This window comes from Rhinolophus hipposideros (assembly GCF_964194185.1).
Source record: "Rhinolophus hipposideros genome assembly, chromosome: 7".
In the NCBI taxonomy this organism is placed as follows: Eukaryota; Metazoa; Chordata; class Mammalia; order Chiroptera; family Rhinolophidae; genus Rhinolophus; species Rhinolophus hipposideros.
The window spans coordinates 6153619-6175678 of record NC_138053.1 but is presented as its reverse complement, the minus strand read 5'-3'; the positions used below and the strand labels follow the sequence as shown (position 1 = coordinate 6175678).

The window sequence follows — 22060 nt, the reverse complement described above, 5'->3', positions numbered from 1 at the left end:
GGAGATAGAAACCATCCAGTGATCTGAATAGGGAAAGTTTAATATAAAGACTTAATCATGACAACAAGGGATTGTAGCAACAGGGATTGTCTGGTAAGAAGAACTCTCAAGAATACAGAAATAGTAGACATTAGGAGCAGCCCCACTCCTTAGGCTGAAATAGGGCACCCCAGAAAGAGGCCATCCCCAGAGCTGAGACCTTGTTGGAAAAGGCACAACCATGGGTCCCAGATGGTAGGGGTCACTCTCATGCTGTGCACTGGGGAACTTTGCAGAGATCCATCCTTCAGGGGGTCAAGGAAAGTCTTCCATGGGAGGCCTCGAAGGAGGCACTCTGCTATGACATTGCCTGAGGGGGCTGCTCTGTGCTGCTGGCCATCAACTGCTGCAAGAGCTGGCTGCTATGAGGCCATTCATGCACAGGACACCAGGAAGGAAGGCCTCTTTCTCCTGCTATGTCTCTCCAGGAAAAATATTTAAAGGGCCCATCTTCATTTTCCCAAAGGAGTCAATGAAGAGTGGATTTATTGCTGAGAGGCAATAAACTGATACTTGACATAATTGGCATTGGAGGATGTGAGAAATGGGCTTTCATTTGTGAAATTAGTGGTAGTCAAGACTTGGGAAGCAGATTTTTGAGCTATTCTCTACTTTGTATGCACGGGATGTGAGAATCCAGCGAGGCCTTTACTTTTATGAGATGTTACCTGAGGTGTTGGCCTCCAAGTGGTTCTGCTCAGTATAATGCCAACTCCTGTTAAAAGGGAAACAAAATTCTGTGTCTGGAATGTTCTACTTGCCTTGAGAAACACTTTCATGTAACGGGCTGGTAGGTGCATCTAAAAGGACAGAGAGCTAGGACTCTCTTAAACTTACAGAATAGGTTTTATGGATCATTTGATCCCTGCTTCCTAGTGAATGTTTTTAAGTAAATGTTCGTTTGTGTGACAAAATTTAGCTTTCATTATAACCTAGTAATGAGGTTGTGGAGCTTAGCAAACAATGACCACGGCAAAGTTTTTGATGGCTATCATCTACCAAAAATAACGTAAGAGTTGCACAGCACTGTTTTGTGTTAGCTTCCGCTGCTTGGGTCAGTTAGCAGCACCCAGGCAGTTTCTCACTTCTGGGCCTTTGTACACTCTACCAGGATATCTAATGGCTCACTAATTTTTCTGTGCTTTGGCTCAAATATTTCCTTATGTGTTAGTTTGTGTTCTCTGAGAGGTAGACACCCAGACAGAATTCAATGGGCAAGAATTTTATTATGGGAAATGCCTCTGTAAAAGAAAATGGAGGTGGGAGGAGCCTGGGAAACCTGGGACAGCCATTAGGCCATGACACAAGTCTGAACCTAAATGAGGGAGAGATGGGGGGAGGCTGGGTAAAAGTCCTAGGGTACCATATAGTCCAAGGAAGTCCACTGGGGAGTCCTCCAGCCAAAGCTGACCATCAGAGGAGCCCATGCTGCCCAGGAGCAGGTCTGCCTGAGCGTGTATTCCTGCCTTGCTCTGTCATTGGAGCAGTCCAAGGGAAGCGTGACCTCAGTATAAACAGAGGATAGATTTCATAGCCCAGCAGACTGCTGACCTCATCGCTTTGGTTAATTACATTCCCTGTAGTTGCAGTCCTTTGAGGAGCAGTCTCATGGTTACCACATCTTATCAGTCAGTTTCCCCTGACACCGTCCATAAAACAGCCCCACACAATGATTAAACATCAACCACATTTCTCCACGACCATAAAAACATGGTTCACAGACTGGATACAAGGCACATTCCAGAACAACAAAGTAAACTGAACTGGTCTTGGGAGTACTTTAAAACTGGATTAGTTCTAGGTATCAGGCGATGTAAAGAAAATGAGAGAAAAGGAAGCAAGGGAGGGGAAAAATAAACAGTTTGCCCTCTGCATTTGGGACTAGTATATATGTGGGAATGCTTTCATGGATCATAATGGGCTGCAAGCGATCCTACAGGCCATAAATTCAAAACATCTCATTCATTTTCAAAAATTCATTTCAGGTCTTGATTTTTTTTTTTTTTAACTTCTTTATTTTGGAGATGAGATCCACAGAAAGGAGAGAACTCCCCATACCATGCAGCAAGCCAGTGGCAGAGAGCCAGGACTAGAAGAACTCAGGTCCCTAGACCCCTGGGTCATTCATTCATGACGGTGTCTCTTGCTCCTTGCTGCATGCTGAACTCCAGCACACAGTAGGTGAGGACAATCTGAATACATTGATGTTGCTGCCTTCATGGAATTTCAAAGAAGACGCTCGAGTTGTATCTTAGACGAGAAGTAGGAGTTTGCAGACATCTGCTGGAGGGCGGTGCGAAGGGCATTTGGGGCACTGTGTGCAACGTAGGGAGGCCTGAAACAGCACCGGCATTCAGAAATCAGGACCAGACTCAAGTGGAGTGACAGCTGAGCGGCGAGGCGACGCTGGGGACGATGCACCGAAGGCCGCAGGGAAACCGCTGCGGGGAATGACAGTAGTGAGAGCGAGACACCGCATCTCACTACGGCTGCAGCACGGGCCGAGTGGCCTGGTAGCTCGCGGGGGCAGGAACGGTGCAAACAGGTAAAGAAACGACGAGGGACAGGGGCGGAGGGGGTAAAACAGGGCAGGGGCGAGCACTACACTGCAGTTACACGGAGTGGGCAACCCCTTAGGTTTTACCCCTGCTGACTGCTAAGAAGCGACGGGCCTGGCAAAGCATGAAGCGCCAGCGGCCGCCGTGTCAGGGAAGCCGCTCCGCAGCTGTGCGTTACGCGGGAGGGGCGAGTTGGGTCGGCTTCCGGGGCTCCGAGAAAGCCCGCGCGCGGAGGGCGAGGCCGGGTCAGGGTGTCCTCAGCGCGCACGCTCCGGATCGGGGCACCGGGCTCCGCCTCTGGCTGCCCTCAGCACCTTTGCCTTCAGCCAGGAGTGAACGTGATCGCCGACTCTTCCGCCGGGGCGTGGGGTCAAGGGTTACGAAGATGGCGGCGCCCAGGAGCCGCTGAGGCGTGAAGCTGAGCATGGCGCTGGTGGCGCTGGCGGCGGGGGCCCGGCTGGGGCGCCGTGTGCGCGGGCCGGGGCCGGGGCCGGGGCGAGGGCACTGGACGGCGGCGGGGCGCTCCCGGAGCCGGCGCGAGGCGGCGGAGGCCGAGGCGGACGCGCCCGTGTTCCAGTACGTGGGCGAGCGCGCGGCCCGCGTGGACCGCATCTTCGTGTGGGGCTTCAGCTTCTCGGGGGCGCTGGGCGTGCCCAGCTTCGTGCTGCCCGGCTCCGCGCCCCAGCCCCGCGCCGGCCCGCGGCCGCGCCGCAGGATCCAGCCCGTGCCTTACCGCTTGGAGCTGGGCCACAAGGTGCGGGCCGCGCGGCCCTCGGCGAGCAGGGGGGCGGGCGCACGTGGGGAGGACGCCCCGGGATGGCGCCGCGCGCGTCCGCGCGTGGCTGAGACGTTCGCGTGCTGTGGCCCGCCCGTGCCGGCCGCGCGCGCCCCGGAGCTGCGGTGGGCGGCGGTCCCAGGGAGGAGGGGAAGCCGGGGCGTGCACAGGCCGCGGGCTCGGGGCTCGGAAAGGCGCCTCGGGCGGGCCCGCGAGCGCGCGCCGGGGACAGCAGGAGAGGCCGTGGCGGCGGGGCCGCGCGGGGGGGCGGGGACGCGGCCGGCGGGGGTGGGGGTGGGGGTGGGGCTGGGGACGGGGGGCTCCTCTGCCAGGGACCACAGTGATCTTTTAACCGAAAGGGGGACCGGGAGAAACGGGATGGAAGTTCTGGGTGAACGAGAAGTCGGGTGGCCTGACTTCTTAGTATTGCGTTGTAAGAATTACTAATATATTCTGCTTACTCTTGGTTATTGGAATAGCACTGCAATAAACGGGTGCATATATATATTTTTTTTTGAATTAGCGTTTTGCGTTTCTCTGGATAGATACCTAAGAATGCAAGTGGTGGGTCATCAGGTGGTTCCATGTCCAGTTTTTTGAGGAACCTCCGTACTGTTTTCCGTAGTGGCTGCACCATCTGCAGTCCCACCAACAGGGCACAGGCGTGCCCTTTTCTCCACATCCGCGCCAGCACTTGTTGATTTATTGATGATGGACATTCTGACTGGAGTGAGGTGGTATCTCACTGTGGTTTTTATTTGCATTTCTCTGATGGTTAGTGATGCTGAGCATTTCTTCATATGTCTGTTGGCCATCTGTGTGACCCCTTTAGAAAAATGTCTCTTCATGTCCTCTGCCATTATTTAAATTTAGTTGTTTGTTTTTTGGTGTTGAGTTGAATGATTTTTTTTATTTATAAATTTTGGATATTAATCCCTTATCAGACGTATTGTTGACAAAAATCTCGCGTTTAGTAGGGTGTCTTTTTGTTTTATTGATGGTTTCCTTTGCTGTAAAAAACTTTATAGTTTGATGTAATCCCATCTGTTTATGTTTCCTTTTACTTCCTTTGCTTGAGGGGCTATATCAGCAAAAATATTACTAAGGCTAATGTCTGCAAATTTACTTCCTGTATTTTTTTCTAGGAGTTTTATGGTTTCGGATCTTACAGTTCAGTCTAATTCATTTTGAACTTGTTCTTGGGTATGGTGTAAGGAGGTGGTCCAGCTTCATTTTTTTTCATGTGTCCTGTTTTCCCGGCACCATTTATTGAATAGACTTTCTTTACCCCAATGTAAATTCTTGCTTCCATTGTCATAGATTAAATGGCCATATAGGTATGGACTTATTTCTGAGATCTTTATTCTGTTCCATTGATCTGTGTGTCTGTTTTTATGCCAGGACCATGCTGTTTTGATTACTGTAGCCTTGTAGTATGATTTGATGTCAGGTATCATGATACCTCTTACTTTGTTCTTATTGCTCAAGATTGCTGTGGCTATCCGGGGTCTTTTACGGTTCTGTATAAATTTTAGGATTATATGTTCTATTTCTTTGAAAAATGTCATTGGTAGTTTGATAGGAATTGCATTGAATCTATATATTGCCTTAGGCAGTATGGACATTTTAATTATATTGATTCTTCCTATCCATGAACATGGAATGTGTTTCCCTTTATTTGGATCTTCTTTAATTTCTCTCTTCAGTGTCTTATAATTTTCTGAGTACAGGCCTTTGCTTCTTTGGTTAAATTTATTCCTAAGTATTTTATAGTTTTTGAAGCAATTGTAAATGGGATTCTTTTCTTAATTTCTCCTTCTGATAGTTTATTAGTAGTTATACAATTGCAGCTGATTTCTGCTACTTTACTAAATTCATTTATCAGTTCTAATAGTTTTTTGATGGAGTCTTTGCAGTTCTCTCTATATAGTATCATGTCACCTGCGTATAATGACAATTTTAATTCTTTCCAATTTGGATGCCTTTTATTTCTTTTTCTTGTCTGACTGCTGTGGCTAAAACTTCCAGAGCTATGTTGAATAAAAGTGGTGAAAGTGGGCAACCTTGTCTTGTTCCTGATCTTAAGGGGAATGGTTTCAGCTTTTCCCCATTGAGTATGATGTTAGCTGTGGGTTTTTCATATATGGCCTTTATTATGTTGAGATATGATCCCTCTAGTCACAGTTTGCTAAGAGATTTAACATAAATGGCTGCTGGATTTTGTCAAATGCTTTTTCTGCATCTATTGATATTACCATATGATTTTTATTTATTAATTCTTTTTTGAATGTTTGGTAGACTTCACCTGTGAAGCCATCTAGCCCTGGATTTTTGTTTGTTGGGAGCTTGTTACTGAGTCACTTTTGTTGTTAGTAATCGGTCAGTTCAGATTTTCTGTTTCTTCTTGATTCAGCTTTGGAAGTTTGTATGATTCTAGGAATTTATCCATGTCTTCCAGATTGTCCAATTTGTTGGCATATAATTACTCGTAGTATTTTCTTTAAATTTTTTGTATTTCTGTGGTGTCCATTGTCACGTCTCTTTCATTTCTGATTTCATTTATTTGGGTCCTCTCTTTTTCTTGATGAGTCTGTTATTAAACAATTTTGTTGATCTTTTCTGTTTCTTCTTGAGTCAGCTTTGGTAATTTGTGTCTTTCTAGGAATTTGTCCATTTTATGTCAGTTATCTAATTTTGTTGGCATAAAGTTGTTTGTAGTGTTCACTTACAATTTACAATTTTCGTTTCTGATTTTGGTAATTTGTATCTTTTTTTTTTTGCTTGGTCAGTGTAGCTACATATTTGTTAATTTTTTAAAAGACCAACATTTGGTTTAATTAATTTCCTTTGTGTTTTCAGTTTCATTGATTTCCACTTGAGTTTTTATTGTTTCCTTTCTTCTGCTTGCTTTGGGTTTAGTTTGCTCTTCTCTTTTAGTTTCTTAAGGTAGAAGGTTAAGCTATTGTTGCAGTCTTTCTGTTTATTTAATATAGATGTTTGTAGCTATAATTTTTCCTTTTCCTGATAAAGATTAAATGAGACAATGCACATCAAATACTTAGCACAGTGAATGTTCAATAAATGTTAGTTGCTATATAAATTGCTGAAAAAACTTGATATCACATATCGGTTAATGCCCTATGGGAACTCTTTTTCAGATTTCATCAGCTGCTTGTGGCTATGGGTTCACTTTGCTGTCCTCTAAAACCAAGGATGTTACGAAAGTTTGGGGTATGGGACTCAACAAAGATTCTCAGCTTGGATTTCAAAGGAGCCGGAAAGATAAAAGTGAGCATTCTCATCTTAGCTTCTCTCTGCTGTGACTGGGCTGAGAAAGCTCCCTTTGGATTTTCAGGAGTATGATTACATAAACCAAAACATAACAGCAAAATAGATGGAGTCTTAAAGGGATGTTGTTTGAAATCATTTGCATTAGATTGTTTTTCAGCCTCTTTGGTAAATAATATTGAACCTTTGGACAAAAAGGCATTTCCTGAGAAGTAAAGATGTTCCTTTTTTGCCCCAAGGAGATTACCTTTCTTTCTTAGCTTAGAGATAGCCTGAAATACTGTATAGTATATAGAATATGGCCTGGGGAAAAAAATTCAGTGAAATCCTTAATCCTTAATATGGAGGCTTTATTCCAAATTATTGTTTGAAACTTGGATTGTAAAAATGTTAGAAATGATATGTAATGACATTTTTAAAAGTAGACATTAGCTACGCAGTACTAAGAACAATAAGAAACATTTTTTAAACTAAGGGAGAAATTACCTGGGTATACTCGTACATACCAGACAGACCTTTCTTTTCATTTTTTCCCCCCTGTTACCACATTCATATGCAAATATTTTATTTTGATCACAGCATATATTTTGTTTTCTGCCTTTTTTCACTTAGTTTTATACCAGAGTTCTTTTATAAGTTAGTATTGAAATCTTATTAGCTGCAAGATGCCGCATCACATTGTTTTATACCTTTTATCAGGAACCGTTTTAGACATACGCAGAAATGGACAGAACAGTACAGTGCACGCCATGTGCCGTCCCCAGCCTCAGCAGTCATTAGCTACGCCAGCCTTGTTTTATTCATTTTCCCCACCATTCCCTCACGAAATAAATTTCAGGCAAATCCTAACATTATTGATTTCATTCACAAATGTTTCACTACATATCTAAAAAATAAGGACTCTTTAAGAAATAATAAACAACATTGGCACATCTGAAAATAACAAAATAATCCCTTAATATCATTAAATATCCAGTGTTCAAACTGCCAGTTGTCTCACAAATGTCATTAAATTTTAACTTTAATATTAAAAATTTATTTGAATCAAGATCCAGACATTGCAGTTGGTTGATAAGACTTAGAAGTCTGTTAAGTCTGTTTTAATTTTTTTTCCTTAAAATTTATTTATTAAAGAAATCACATAGTTTATCCTATAGAATTTTCCAGTCTGGGTTTTCCTGTCAGTTGGTAGTTGGATGTAGAGTCGTATTCTCTTTAAATGTTATGTATTTCCTGCTTCCCAGGCCCTTAGGGGTCTATGCATATTCTAATGGGGGATGTGAGTCAGTTTTTGGAGTTCTAAAGTACTGTATATTTTCAACTAATAAGGCTGGATAAGCTAACAACATTGTCCAGTTTCTTTGATTTTTGCCTAGAAGCATATCATCTTATTGTGATAAGCCGCTTATTCCATGCTGATCAAAAGCTCTGTCTGAAAATTATGTTAGTCACTAATGAATACAAATGGGCAAATATATTATTATAACAGTAGTAATGCCATTTATTTGATAGACAAAGTCTTTTTAAACATGGGGTTCAAAGGAGGAAATAGAGGGGTTATTTAGTCGGGTGTAGGTTGAGGACCAGTGCATTTGTAGGTCTTTAACTCCAGCTTGCATTATAAATATTAGAAAGCTCATCGTTGAAAACCTACAGGAGGAGTTCTTTCCATAGATTAATCTGGCTTATTTGGTAGGATTGTAAAGAACAATAAGGTTCTTCTTTAGAGTGACTTCTGAAAAACCTTTCCCCTTACTTGTTTAATTAAATGTTAAAATAACCCTTTTGCATAGTTCAGAATCCTAGAGGTGTAGTAGAAAACGTGATGAAAGCCTGCTTTCCACCTCTGGCCTCCCAGCCACATGGTTTTTCTCCCTGAAGACAACCTGTGTCAGCAGTCTCTAGGTTCCCCTTCTAGAAAGATTTAATATATATGCAAGTAAATGCATCTACGCATTCTTTTTGCCTCCTTTTCTTTTTTTCTTTGCCTCCTTTTAATACAGCAGTATTTGCTCTTTTTCACCTGAGAAGTTTTAGTGGGTATTGCAGGAAGAAAATGCTTTTACTTTCCGAAAAAATTCAAATGGCATTAAATGATATGCGAAGAGATTTTTGAAATAAGACTGTTTGCTTTTCAGTAACCCAATGTGTAATGGAGGCAGTGTGGTGCAGTAGTGGGAGTTAGAGACCGGGATTCTAGTCTTTGCTCTGCCACTGGCCTCTGGGCCTAAGTAAGTCATTCCTATCTGTGTAAAAATGTGGGGATTGAACAGTATGAGTTCTAATGTTAGAAGTGCTATGACTCTCAGTCGCTGTAATGACTGGTGCTTTTTGTTTCAGCAAAGGGATACGAGTATGTTTTGGAGCCCTCAGCAGTTCCACTGCCTCTGGACAGACCTCAGGAGACACAGGTGCTACAGGTCTCCTGTGGCAGAGCCCACTCTCTGGTCCTCACAGACAGCGAAGGAGGTGAATTGACCTGCTCGAGACTGATGGAGGAGTGAGGAAACCACTTTCTTGCTCTTGGGCCTGAAGTGGCTCAGTTGATGGAGCCTCATCCAATTAGTGAGGTTGTTGGCATTTCCTGAGCCAATCAGCAGGATGGCATGAGAGAGCTGCATTGAGCAGAGCTTGCTAAATCTTTTATGCGTCTGCTCTCTGTGGTTCTTGGAAAGTCTCAAGTACCTGTAAATCTGACAGTGTGCACCAGACAGCCTTCTCAAGGCCTCCCACTGCCTTTGCGTGAAGTCGCCGAGCTGGGTGGCACATGCAGATGGCTTTTTCTGTTGTCCTGAAAGAAGCCTGTTGGCTAACATTTTGTCCAAGTACTGGGGTGGGGGGAGGGGGGAGACTTCAGAGTCCAAGCTCCTGGGTAACCCTGAAGCTCTCTAAATGAGCAGTTGTTTCCAGGGAAAGGCCAGCTTGACTAAATTTTTCAAATTTCATTTTCTGACTAAGCGTGCTTTGCAGGAAAAGGTGACAGTGGTGTTTAGGAACTCTTTCAAGAGGACTTTGCATTGAGGGCAACCTAGTGCCAGGTGCAGGAAATGGGGGTGCTGAGGCCTTTCACAGGAGGTGCTTGCCTTGTGTAAGGGGAATTCCTGAGAAGCGGGACTAGGGGCAGGGTGGGCGGGGAGCAGAAGGAACAGTACAGGTGACCCAGGCCCTGTGGCAGGCCTGGACCCCAGTGTGCCTGTGGCTCTGCCTGCACAGGCTGGGAATGTTGGAGAAGGACACCACGGGGCAGCGAGGGTGAGCGGTTGGCCCGGGACCACTTTTGAGACCCCTCTTCCAGTCCTGACATTCTAGGCCTTCATGAACCTGAAGAACTGATTTAACTGGGAGTGTTATTTTTCAGTCTTCAGCATGGGAAACAATTCTTATGGGCAATGTGGAAGAAAGGTGGTCGACAATGAAATTTACAGGTGAGTTCCCAAAGGGATTACCCTTTCCCCCAGTTATGTTAAGCATGACCCATTTCTTGAGTGCTTACTATGTGATAGAGCCACAGAGCAGGAAGCAGGTTCCTCGTGTGTGAGAGGAGCAGTGAAAACTCCCTGGAAACTGAGGGGAGGATGTTGTAAGCTGAGCTCCATAATTGAAGCTGGTGGGAGGGGAGGGCGCATGAGCATTGATCGTAATGTATAGGACTTCTTTGGATTGGTTTTGTACTTTTAACCAAATTGATTAACTTCAAAAATTCCTCTCATTCATGTTCATTCAGTCTTAAAAAAAAAATTCCCTCTAATTCCTTGTATTATTGTTGGTGGTTATAAATACCAGTCTCAACTCTGGCAGCACATGAAAATCACCACAGGATTTTGTTCGTTTTGTTTTACTTTCATGCCTAGGCTTGCCTCTGCCTTATATTTGACCTTGAGAAGAGCTTCCCTAATAGTTACTGTGTGTGTGTGTGTGGGGGGGCACCAGTTAGTGGTGATGGGAGGGGACAGAAAGCCACAGTGCTTCACATGACCATGTCTCTTGCTTCTCCCAAAATTGTTCCCGGCCATAGTGAAAGTCACAAAGTCCATAGAATGCAGGACTTCGATGGACAGGTGGTCCAGGTAAGAACTGTGGGCTCATCCTGGCCCCTGAGGCACTTTTGAAAGGGTGAGATTTGGGTGGAGTGATCTGGTAGGCAGATTTTCTGAATAAGTTATTTTAGTGAAAATTATTGCCTGTCTACTGGAGGCCAGGATTTGTAGTAGATCATGAGGGTACAAAGTTTAATAAGGTTTGGGGGGTAACACGCTAGTGAGTGAGACAAGTCAAAAAAAACTAGCTACATCAGAGTGTATCACAGCACCGTGTACGTGCCGGCTCGCTTTATTGTGTTTCTCGTTTTATTCCCATGCCCGGTGTGGTGCTTGGCACATGGTAGGTGCTTATAATAAATACATAGTGCAATGGAAGGGAGAGAAGGCATCATGGAAGAGGTGGCAGAGGAATTGGTTAGATGGACTGGGGATGGATGGTAGGAAAATGTTTTGTGGTAGAGGGGAGGGAGTAGCAGGGGGCTTTAACTGCTGAGAACATGCAGTGTGGCTGCAGTTTCATGTGCTTATGGGGGAGCGGTGAGGGATAGGCTAGGGGAAGGTTCGGAGTGAACAATGCAGGACCTTGAATGCCTTGCTCAGGAGTTTAGACTTCATCCTCTTGACAGTTAGGGGCTGTCAAAGGTCCTAAAGAGGAGGAGTGACAGCCAAATTATGATCTATTTAGAAATATAACTTTGGCCATGGTATGGAGTAGAATTGGGGGAAGAAGTGGTGACAGCTGCCTGGGAAGCCATGGAGAGGAGGGACAGGTGAGGAGAATGGAAGGAGAATTGACTGGATTTGGGGCTCGATTGGACGGGCGGGGAGTGAGCTAGAGAGAGTCGAGTGTGACTCCATAGGCCAGTGAGTGGCTGCTGGTGTTCTTGACCTAGATGGCAGTGGGCTGGAGGGGGACAGGTGCGGGTGGGCTGGGAGGGGGAGCTAGGAGGAGCGGGAGGGCATTTGCAGTAGAGCAGTGCTTCCTGCACAGACTTCCAAGTCACATGGCTGTGAGTTCAAGTCCCTGCTTCTCTGCATATTAACTGGCTGACTGGGAAAATGACCCAGTTTCTCACTGGGTGGTCTTGGTGATTGACTTAGCACAGTGCCTGGCGTAATAGCTGTTCAGTAAAGGGTGCTTTTCATTGGGAAAATAGGTCTGGAACTCAGAAGAGTTGTTGGGACTGGAGCTAACAGTGTGGAGGTGACAGCAGGTGCAGTCTCTAGGGAAGTGTGAAGAGAGAAGAGGGCAAAAGGTAGAACCTTGGAGAATTCCAACACTGAAGGGTAGGAAGTAGAGGCTGGGCAAGCGACAAAGGTTGGATGCTATTAGAGAGGCGGAATTGAGGAATGGCACAGAGAAAGGCTTTTGGAGGAGGGAGTGGTTCCTCAGGTGTGGAGAGGACGGAGGGGCTCCTGGATTTGCGCCTTAGGACACCTGGCACTGTGCTTTAGCAGGAGCAGTTTCAGTGGAGTGGGAGACTAAAGCTAGGCTGTGGTTCGGAGAGAGAGTGAGGCGATGCAGGTGGGGCCCGCTGGGTGCCCAGGAGCCGGAGGGAATGAATGCTGCCAGGCTCTGGGCTTTAGCGACTAGGACCCTGGGCTTCCAAGGACTTCTTCTCACCAACCTCACCGTTGTCTGTCCGGCAGGTTGCCTGTGGTCAGGACCACAGTCTGTTCCTAACGGATAAAGGAGAAGTCTATTCTTGTGGATGGGGCGCGGATGGGCAAACAGGTAGTGTATCTCCCACCCTGGAGTAGTGCTGTACGGTTGTCCTGCAGGGCTCTCATGGGCGAGTCCCCGCCTTCCTCCATCTGACTCTCACCTCTCTTATTGCTTCCTGGGGAGCACTATTCTGTCTGTCCTGCCTTGTTCCCCTCACCTCTTACCCCTGGCGCCCATTGAAATGAATCGATAAAAGATTAGAGCCATCCGTCAACAAAGGATATAACCTGAAACTAATTTACTGTAAGTTAAATTAATCATGTAATCAGTTGATCATTTAATCAAACAGTTCCTTAATCATTACCCTGTTGTCAGGAGACGTACATTTTTGGGGAGGGATGGGCAGTAGCCATTAGAGATTTTGTGCCATTATGTATACATATGGAGCTTTTTCTTTCATTGGGATTTTGCCCTAGAATAAATTCTCAGGAGTGCTCAAGGCTTGGAATATTTTTCTTTTCAGAATGTATTACTAAGTTGCTTCCCCAAAGTTTTACCAATTTATACTGCCATGAGCAATGTCCAGAAGGACCACTTTCATCACAGGCTCTCTGGCAATGAGAATTGTCCAGTTAAGTGTGCTCATTTAATTACTATGCTAGTTTTCTAAAGGTACATTTCTTTGGTAACTGTAAAGGTGAAGCGTCTATTTTTAAAATCTTGTGTGGGTCATTTTTAAAAAGCGTATTTTTATAAACATAATAAAATTGTTCATACATTTTGACAGCCTACACAGAAATGAGGTGAAGTGTAAAAGCCCCACTTGCTGAAGATAACCGTGGCTAATGGTTTCCCGGTGCCATTCCAGAACCTTGCTGTCACATGCCACACCCCCTCCGGCCTCACTGCCTTGCTCGCCAGGCTGAGTCCAGCCACATGGGCCCCTGCAGTCAGTTTCTGGAGCTGCCCTTCTCTTTGCTGCTGTCGGGCCTTTGCACATGCCATTTCCTGAGCCTGGAACGCTCTTTTTTGTTCTCCCTTTCATCCTGTAGGCATTAGTGTAGGTGTCTTCAGTGAAGGCTTTTGTGACCATTCTTTCTTAAAGGTTGTTCTCCTTCTCCCTTGTACTTTGTGTCTGAACATCCCATTTCTTTCTTTCTTAAACCTTCAACATTTTGAATTTTTAAAAATCTTTTTTTAATTTATAGTATTATAGTATATACAAAAGACAGTGTGTAGGTAGTACTCTCCAAATTGGCCCACAGATTCAGTGCAATCCCTATCAAAATTCCAGCTGCCTTACTTGCACAAATGGACAAACTGATGCTAAAATTCATATAGAATTACCAGGGACCACAAATAGCCCCCGAAAATTGCAGAATAAAGGAATCACACTGATTTCAAAATTCACTACAAAGCTACAGTAGTAATCAAAACAGTGTGGTACTGGGACAAGAATAGGCATAGATCAATAGAATAGAACTGAGTGTTCAGAAGAAACCCATGTATCTGTGCTCTGTTATTTCTGGGACAGGAGTGCTAAGACCACTTGATTGGGGAAGAAATAGTGTTTTCAACAAATGCTGCTGGCACAACTGGAGATGTCTATGTGCAAAAGAATCAATTTGAATTTTTGTTACACCATCTATAAAAATTAACTCAAAATGGATCAGAGCCATAAATGTAAGAGCTAAAACTATAAAACTTAGAAGAAAGCATAGGTGTAAATCTTTGTGATCTCACATTAGGCAATAATTTCTTAAATATGACACTCAAATCACAAGCAAAGGAAGAAAAGATAGATAAATTGACCTTCATGAATTTAAAAACTTTTGTGCATCAAAAGACACTATGGGGCCGGCCCCGGGGCTCAGGTAGTTGGAGCTCCATGCTCCTAACTCCGAAGGCTGCCAGTTCGATTCCCACATGGGCCAGTGGGCTCTCAACCACAAGGTTGCCAGTTCAGTTCCTCAACTCCTCCAAGGGATGGTGGGCAGCGCCCCCTGCAACTAAGATTGAACACGGCACCTTGAGCTGAGCTGCCGCTGAGCTCCCAGATGGCTCAGTTGGTTGGAGTGCGTCCTCTCAACCACAAGGTTGCTGGTTCAACTCCCGCAAGGGATAGTGGTCTGTGCCCCCTGCAACTAGCAACGGCAACTGGACCTGGAGCTGAGCTGCGCCCTCCACAACCAAGACTGAAAGGACAACAACTTGAAGCTGAACGGCACCCTCCACAACTAAGACTGAAGGGACAACAACTTGACTTGGGAAAAAGTCCTGGAAGTACACACTGTTCCCCAATAAAGTCCTGTTCCCCATCCCCAATAAAATCTAAACAAAAAAGGAAGTCAAGTTTCTATTAAAAAAAAAGACACTATGAATAGAGTGAAAAGACAACACACAGAATGGGAGAAAATATTTGTAAATCATATATTTGATGAAGGTCTAATATCCAGATAAGGATACTAGATAAGCATCTGTGTATCTCTTACAACTCAATAACAAGACAAACAACAAGATAAACAACCCAATTAAAAAATGAGCAAAAGTTTTGTGTAGGTCTTTCTTCACATAAGACATACATGTGGCCAATAACCACATGGAAAGATACACAAATAACTAGTCATTAGGGAAATGCAAATCAGTACCACAATGAGATACTACCTCATATCCATTAAAATAGTTACTATCAAAAGAACACCCAGGAAATAACAAATGTTGGTGAAGATGTGGAAAAATTGGAACCTTCATTGCTGATAGGAATGTAAAATGGTGCAACTGCTGTGCGAAAGTTTGGCCATTTCTGAAAAAGTTAAATGTAGAATTACCATATAGCCCAGCAATTCCACTCCTAGGTATGTACCCAAGGTAAATGAAAACATTTGTCCACACAAAAACTTGTGCACAAATGTTCACAGCATTCTTCATAATAGCCAAGTAGAAACAACCCAGATATCCATCAACTGATAAATGTATAAACAAAACAGTATATACATGCAATGGAATATTATTCAACCATAAAAAGGAATGAAGTCTTGATATATATTATAACATGGATGAATCTTGAAAACCGTATGTTCAGTGAAAGAAGGCAGACACAAAAGGACACATATTGTGGAATTTCATTTATATGAAATGTCCAGAATAAAATACATAGAGACAGAAAGATTAGTGGTTGCCAGGGCTTGGGTGAGGTGGGAAATTTTGAATGACTGCAAATGGACATGGGTTTCTTTCTGGGTGATGCAAATATTCTTAAATTAGTTAGTGGTGATAATTGCACATCATCATCATGAGTATACTAAAAACCCCGGAATCGTAAACTTTAAAATGGTTAAAATGGTGACGTTGTTATGTGAATTTTATCTCAAAAATGATATGTGACATAAATGTAAATTACAAAACTTAATGATAATAAAATCAACAACTTGTGAAATTACTACCTAACACATTCCCTAGGTAAGACCTAGAGATTCTCAATTTAAGACCTAGAACATTCTCAGTATTTCAGATTCTACCTGTGTGCTAACTCTCCTGTTTCATATGGTTGTATTCCCCCACTAGGGGGATCCACCATTCTAAATTTTATTTCTATTATTCCTTTCTTTGAAGGGACAAAAAGATGTACACACACACACACACACACACACACACACACACACACACACCTAAATAATGTATTGACTAATTTTGCTAATTTTAGGGGTCATACTGTGTATATCTTCTGTAACTTGGTTTTAACTCAACACTATGTTTCTTAAGATTCAGGTATAAGCATCTGGTTCATTCCTTTTTTTTCTCCTTACAGGTGAGGAGGCCAATTCTAGCCTGTAACTTGTATTTAGTTATTCTTCAATGTTTAAAAATTGTGGTTAAATACGCATAACAAAATTTACCATTTTAAAATTATTTATCAAAATACAGTTCATTGGTATTAAGTCCATCCACATTGCTGTGTAATTATCACCCCCATCCATCTCCAGAACTCTTTCATCTTGCAAAACTGAAACTTTATACCCATTAAACAGTTAACTCCCATCCTCCCTCTCCCCAGCCTCTGGCAACTGCGATTCTACTTTCTGCCTCTATGAATTTTACAACGATAGGTGCCTCATCATATAAGGGAATCATACAGCATTTATCTTTCTGTGACTAGCTTGATTCACTTAGCATAATGTCATCAAAGTTCATCCATGTTGTAGCGTCTGTCAGAATTGCCTTCCTTTTTAAGCTGAGTGACAGTCTCTTGTATGTATACACCACATTTTGCTTATTCATCCATCCATCGATGAATGCTTGGGTTGCTTCTGTTGGAGTAATGCTGCTGTGAACATGGGTGTACAAATATCTCTCTGAGACCTGCTTTTACTTCTTTTGGGTATAAACCTGGAAGTGGAATTCCTGAATCATAAGGTAGTTCTATTTTTAAAATTTTGAGGAACCGCCATACTGTTTTCCATAGCAACTGCACAATTTTACATTTCCACCAGCAACGTATGAAGTTGTAATTTCTCTACATTCTAGCTAACACTTGTTATTTTCTGGGTTTTTTTTTTTTTTTTTTGCCAAGTGATCTTTCATTGAAATATTTTCCTTTGTAGTCTTAACTAGCTGGGCCTTCCACTGCACCACAGTTGATGTCATCTATGATGTCATGAGGGTGGCGGCCATCAACATTGCAGCCCACAGACTGGGCAGTCCCCGAGATCTCTTTAGTGGTTCCAGAGTGTTCTCTAGCCAAAGATCCGTGCCATATTTGTCGGGCAATGTTGACAATCATCAAAAGTGGTATTTCCACTGAGCTTAATGTTGTTTTGCTTCTTTCTGTTTCTCAGCAGTTCTCTGAGGGCTTTGATGATCAGGGCAGAGGCAGAAGGTACCACATCAATCTGGGCCTGTCTGTTCTGCGTGCTCAGTTTCACTGTCATCCTCAGACCTTTCCAGTCACCAGTTGCTTTAGCCATGTAATCACCAGCCTTTTTTGGAGACAGACCCAGGGGGCCGATCTTGGGGGCCAGGGCAGATGAGGCACTGACTTCCCCACCGATGCACCTCAGGTTTACGACTTTGATCTCATTGGGTCGAACTTCAGCGGTGTGGTGGAGGAGGCTGGTGTCAGATGGACCCAGATTCCGGACGATAAGAAAGCTGCACCTTGGCCTCCTCCAAAAAAGTCGAAACTGTTTTGCTTTTTGCTTTTTTTTTTTAATAGTAGCCATCCTAATGGGTGTGAAGTGGTATCTCATTTGTGATTTGCATTTCCTTAATGTGCCTATTGGTCATTTTTATATCTTCTTTGGAAAAATATCTGTTCAAGTCCTTTGCCCACTTTTTAATTGGGTTGTTTGGTTCTGTTGTGGTTGTTGAGTTCTCTGTATATTCTGAATGTTAATCTCTTATCAGGTATTTGATTTGCAAATATTTTCTCCCATTCTGTGGGTTGCCTTTTTATTGTGTTCATAGTGTCTTTTGATACACAAAAAGTTTTTAATTTTCATTAGTCAAATTTGTCTATTTTTTCTTAAAGTTTTTTTCCAGTTTTATTAAATAAATTGACATACGTCACTGTATAAGTTGAAGGTATACACCATGATGGCCTGATTTACATGTATTGTGAAATGATTACCACAATAGGTTTAATTAACATCCATCATCTCATACAGATACAATAAAAATAAAAGAAAAAAAGTTTTTCTCCTTGTGATGAAAGCTCTTAGGATCTACTCTCTTAACAACTTATTTTTTTCTTTTATTGCCTATGTCTTTGGGGTCATAACTGGGAAATCATTGCCAAATCCAATGTCGTGATGCTTTTGCCTTCTATTTTATTCCAAGAGTTTTATACTTTTAGCTCTATGTCTAGGTCTTTTGATCCATTTTCAGTTGATTTTTGTATATGGTGTTAGCTCAGAGTCCAGCTTTATTCTTTTACATGTGGATACCCAGCTTTCCCAGCACCACTTGTTGGAAAAAACTGTCCTTTTCCCATTGAATGGTCCAAAATCATCTGGCCATGTAAACAAGGGTTTATTTCTGGGCTCCCTATTCTACTCCATTGGTCTGAATGTCTGTCTTATGCCAGGGCCACACTGTTTTGGTTACTGTAGCTTTGTAGTAAGCTGAGATCACTAAGTGTGAATGAATCCTCTAACTTTTGGTCCTTTTCAAGATCATTTAGCTATTTGGGGTCCTTTAAGATTTTAGGTGAATTTTAGGATGGGTTTTTCTATTTCTGAAAAAACATTGTTGGGATTTTAATAGGGTTTACATTAAGTCTGTATATCACTTTGGATAATATTGACATCTTAACGATATTGTGTCTTCCAGTCCATGAACATATGATGTCTTTCCATCTATTTGTATCTTCTTTAATTTCTTTCAGCAATATTGGATTGCTGAAAGAAATTGTACAAGTTTTTTATCTCTTTGGTTATGATGACCCTAAGTATTTTATTCTTGATGCTACTGTAAACAGAATTAATTTCTTAATTTCATTTTTTATTCAATGATTATTCAATGGTTAGTGTATAGAAATACAATTGATTTCTGTGTGTTGATTTGTATCCTGTTTCTTTGCTGAAGGTAGTTCATTTTTATAGCTGAATGATAGTCAACCATGCAGCACACTTGAATTTATTCTTTTTCTTGTTGATAGATATATGTATGGTTTACAGCTGTTTGTCAGAGAATAAGCAGTGCTTCTGTGACCATCTGTATGTGTCATGTACACATGCCCAAGAGTTCTAGGAGCTCTAGTGAAGATTCCATGAGTGGTAGTGCTGGGTTAGAGGATATGCATGTGTAGTCCAGTGATTGTTTTCCAAAATCTTTATAACAAGTAGCCCCCACAACAGCAGGATGTTCCACAGCCTGGGCAAATCTTGGTATTGTGCACCCCAACGTTTTTGCCTATCTGGTGGATGTGAAATAGTATGTCACTGAGGCTTGAATTTGCGTTTTCCTAATTATTATTGAGAGTGATGATCTTTTCATGTGTTATTGACCAATCTTGTTTTTTCTTCTCTGAAATGTATGTTGTGTCTTTGCCCATTTTTCTTGACTCACTGGTCTTTTTCTTACTGATTTTTAGGGATTCTTTATATGTTCTATATCTGAATTCTTTATCAGTTACAGTCTTGTGCATATCTTCTCCCAGATTGTGGTTTGTCTTTTTGTCCATGCATTTGAGTTTTTAACTTTAACTGTATTTTTTCATTTCTAATTGCTTCCTTTTTAGATTTACCTGGCCTTTTTCAATTATCTCTTGTTCCTGCTTTTATTTCTTTGAACGTTGCACACAGAGCTAGTTTTTGTTCTGTGTATCATAATTGCGGTATCTGAAGTCTGGAGGATTAAATCAGTTATCTGCTGGTTCTCTTTACTCTCACTTATCGTGGCATCTTTCCTTCTGAGTTTAGTAATTTTTTACTGTGATTTCATACTTTATTGAATTTCATCTGTGGAAACTCTAAGGGCCTGGGTTGGAGATGCTTTCCTCCAGAGAGGATTTGGATTTGCTTTTGCCTGTTGCCAAGGGGTTCTGCCAGTCTGACGCTGCTCTGAGCCCCTGTGAGGAAGCTGGTTTGAGGAGGCGTCTGTGGTTCAGGTTCTGCCCCGGGATGCTGCCCGGGGAGTACCGTCTCTCACAGTGCTGATAATGACACTGTCCTTCGGGCAAGCCCTGTCTTTTCCTCTGTGTACTGTTTACCGTGTCCGTTTGCCTGTTTCTGTTTATTGTGTTTTTGGCGAGTGGGGTATGGGGGTTTGGGTGGGGTGGGCTTTTAGAGATTTCCTTTATTTTCAAACAAGCTCAACAGTGAATTAGTAATTGCTTGTTGTGATATAGGCAAGGTCTCCTAGGTTCATTGTGCAGGGGTATTTCATCTTGAGAAATTGTCTAACTTGAATCAGGCCTAGAAAAGTCCAAGGGTTTTTAAATGATCTAATTACAATGGTGTCTTTTTCCTCCTCTGAGAGAATGTGGAGAAGGAAGTTGTATATATGCGAATAACAGGTTGGGATTTCTGAGTTGATATTTGTAAAGTGCTTACAACTGTGTTTGGCATATAGTAAGTCTACGTTAAGTGTTTGTTAAGAGAATAAATCATTAAAAACAAGTATTTACATTATGCCAGGTCTGGGTCACTACAATATCACCAGCGTACCCACCAGGCTGGGTGGAGACCTTGCCGGCGTGAGTGTTGTCCAGGTGGCCACCTACGGTGATTGTTGCCTGGCTGTGTCTGCTGACGGAGGCCTGTTTGGCTGGGGCAACTCCGAGTACCTGCAGCTGGCCTCTGTCACTGACTCCACACAGGTATGAGGTCACTTACAGCGTGGTGCCGGGAGGTTTGCCAATACAGTGTATCAAGGCCATTTATAAGAGGTTTTTCACCAATGTGTGATGTACAGAGTGCCGAGATGTTACGGCCTAAACGTATTGTGTTGTAAACTCGGAACTTCAAGGTTCCGAGTTCTTGGCAATCTCATTGGGGCCTGGAAAGAAAGCTTAGGTTCAAAAGCCATCATGATCAATACTTCAGTGAAATAGCCCTGGTTTAAAGCACTATTTTAGGTATGTCTGGGTGCCCTCTCTTCTCATAGGGCTGTGAGGCTGTTTACCGGCGTTTCTGTCATGTCACAGTGTGCTCTTTGTGGCAGTATGACACCTAGGCCCCAAAGCACACAAATCATGAGTGTGCAGCTCGGTGGAGACACCTGGGCGACCCCTCACAGGTGAAGCAGTAGAAGCCCTGCCTGTAGCCTCTCCTTACTACTACCCCCTCCTTCTCACCGAAGCGAGTCAGTACAATACAGTAGAATATTAAACGTTTTATTTAAGAAAACTTCAAATATACACAAAAAGTAGAGCTCATTGCATACTTAGTTTCTATATACTCGTCACCCACGTTCAACAATGATCAACTAATGGCCCATTTTAAAATACAGAGATATAACTCATGATTTTCAGGTGTATAAGTTAGTGGTGTTTAGTATGGTCACAAGGCTGTGCAACCGTCACCACTATCTCATTCCAGACAGTTTTATTCTCCCTGCTCTCCCCTCCTTAAAAAACCCATACTCGCTCATGGCCAGTCTTGTTGCGTCTGTAATTGCATCTACTTCTCTGCCTTGGATTATTTTGAAGCAAATCCTAGATATCAACTTTCATCTATAAAAGTTACAGTATGTATCTGTGAAAGTAAAGACTATTTAAAAACCATGTTACATTCCTTAATATCATAAAACTTCTGACAAATACAGAAGGGTTTTAAATATATATTCATGAGAGTTGGGGAGCTGGATGGGAAGGATGAAGAGATTAAGAAGTACAAATTGATACAAAATAGTCATGGGGATGTTAAATTACAGCGTATGGAATATAGTCAATAAATTTAATAACTATATGGTGTCGGAGGGGTACTAGACTTAGGGGGGCCCCGATCACTTCGTATGCTGCACACCTGAAACTAATGTGAAATAATATTGAATGTCAACTGTAATTGAAAAATAAAAAGATGTGAGATGAATGGAAAACAATAAAAAATAAAAACGTATTAACGATAAAGAAATGTGTGCAAAGGGAAACTAAAGATCAGCTAATGAGATGAAAAAATACATTCTCCATGGTCTGGCACAGTGGCTAGAAATGGTTGCAGATTTGGCTTTGAGCTTCCTAGTAGCCAAAGCAAAG

The 22060-nt window shown here is 42.7% G+C and overlaps 2 protein-coding genes and 1 pseudogene across 9 annotated transcripts in view; 1 reads left to right on the top strand and 2 right to left on the bottom strand.

The window, feature by feature from the left end:
* Nucleotides 1-22060, bottom strand: part of GTF2IRD2B (GTF2I repeat domain containing 2B) — a 360110-nt gene that overhangs the window by 93000 nt on the left and 245050 nt on the right. The window lies entirely within an intron of this gene.
* The window catches only part of RCC1L (RCC1 like), a 32222-nt gene continuing 12509 nt past the window's right edge, over nt 2348-22060 (top strand). For 2 of the 7 annotated variants that reach the window (XM_081054262.1, XM_081054264.1), the window contains exons 1-7: nt 2474-3351; nt 6531-6660; nt 9001-9129; nt 10019-10085; nt 10676-10727; nt 12351-12435; nt 20502-20683. In XM_081054262.1, coding sequence (XP_080910388.1) covers nt 3022-3351; nt 6531-6660; nt 9001-9129; nt 10019-10085; nt 10676-10727; nt 12351-12435; nt 20502-20683 — 975 coding nt within the window. In that variant the 5' untranslated portion in view covers nt 2474-3021. Of the gene's footprint in view, nt 3498-3647; nt 4147-6530; nt 6661-9000; nt 9130-10018; nt 10086-10675; nt 10728-12350; nt 12436-20501; nt 20684-22060 lie in introns of those variants that run through there. The other 5 variants (XM_081054266.1, XM_081054268.1, XM_081054265.1 and 2 more) reach the window with 5 other exon arrangements.
* LOC308500000 (large ribosomal subunit protein uL11-like) lies at nt 16913-17633 on the bottom strand (annotated as a pseudogene). Its single transcript has one exon. The product of its transcript is annotated as a large ribosomal subunit protein uL11-like (transcript).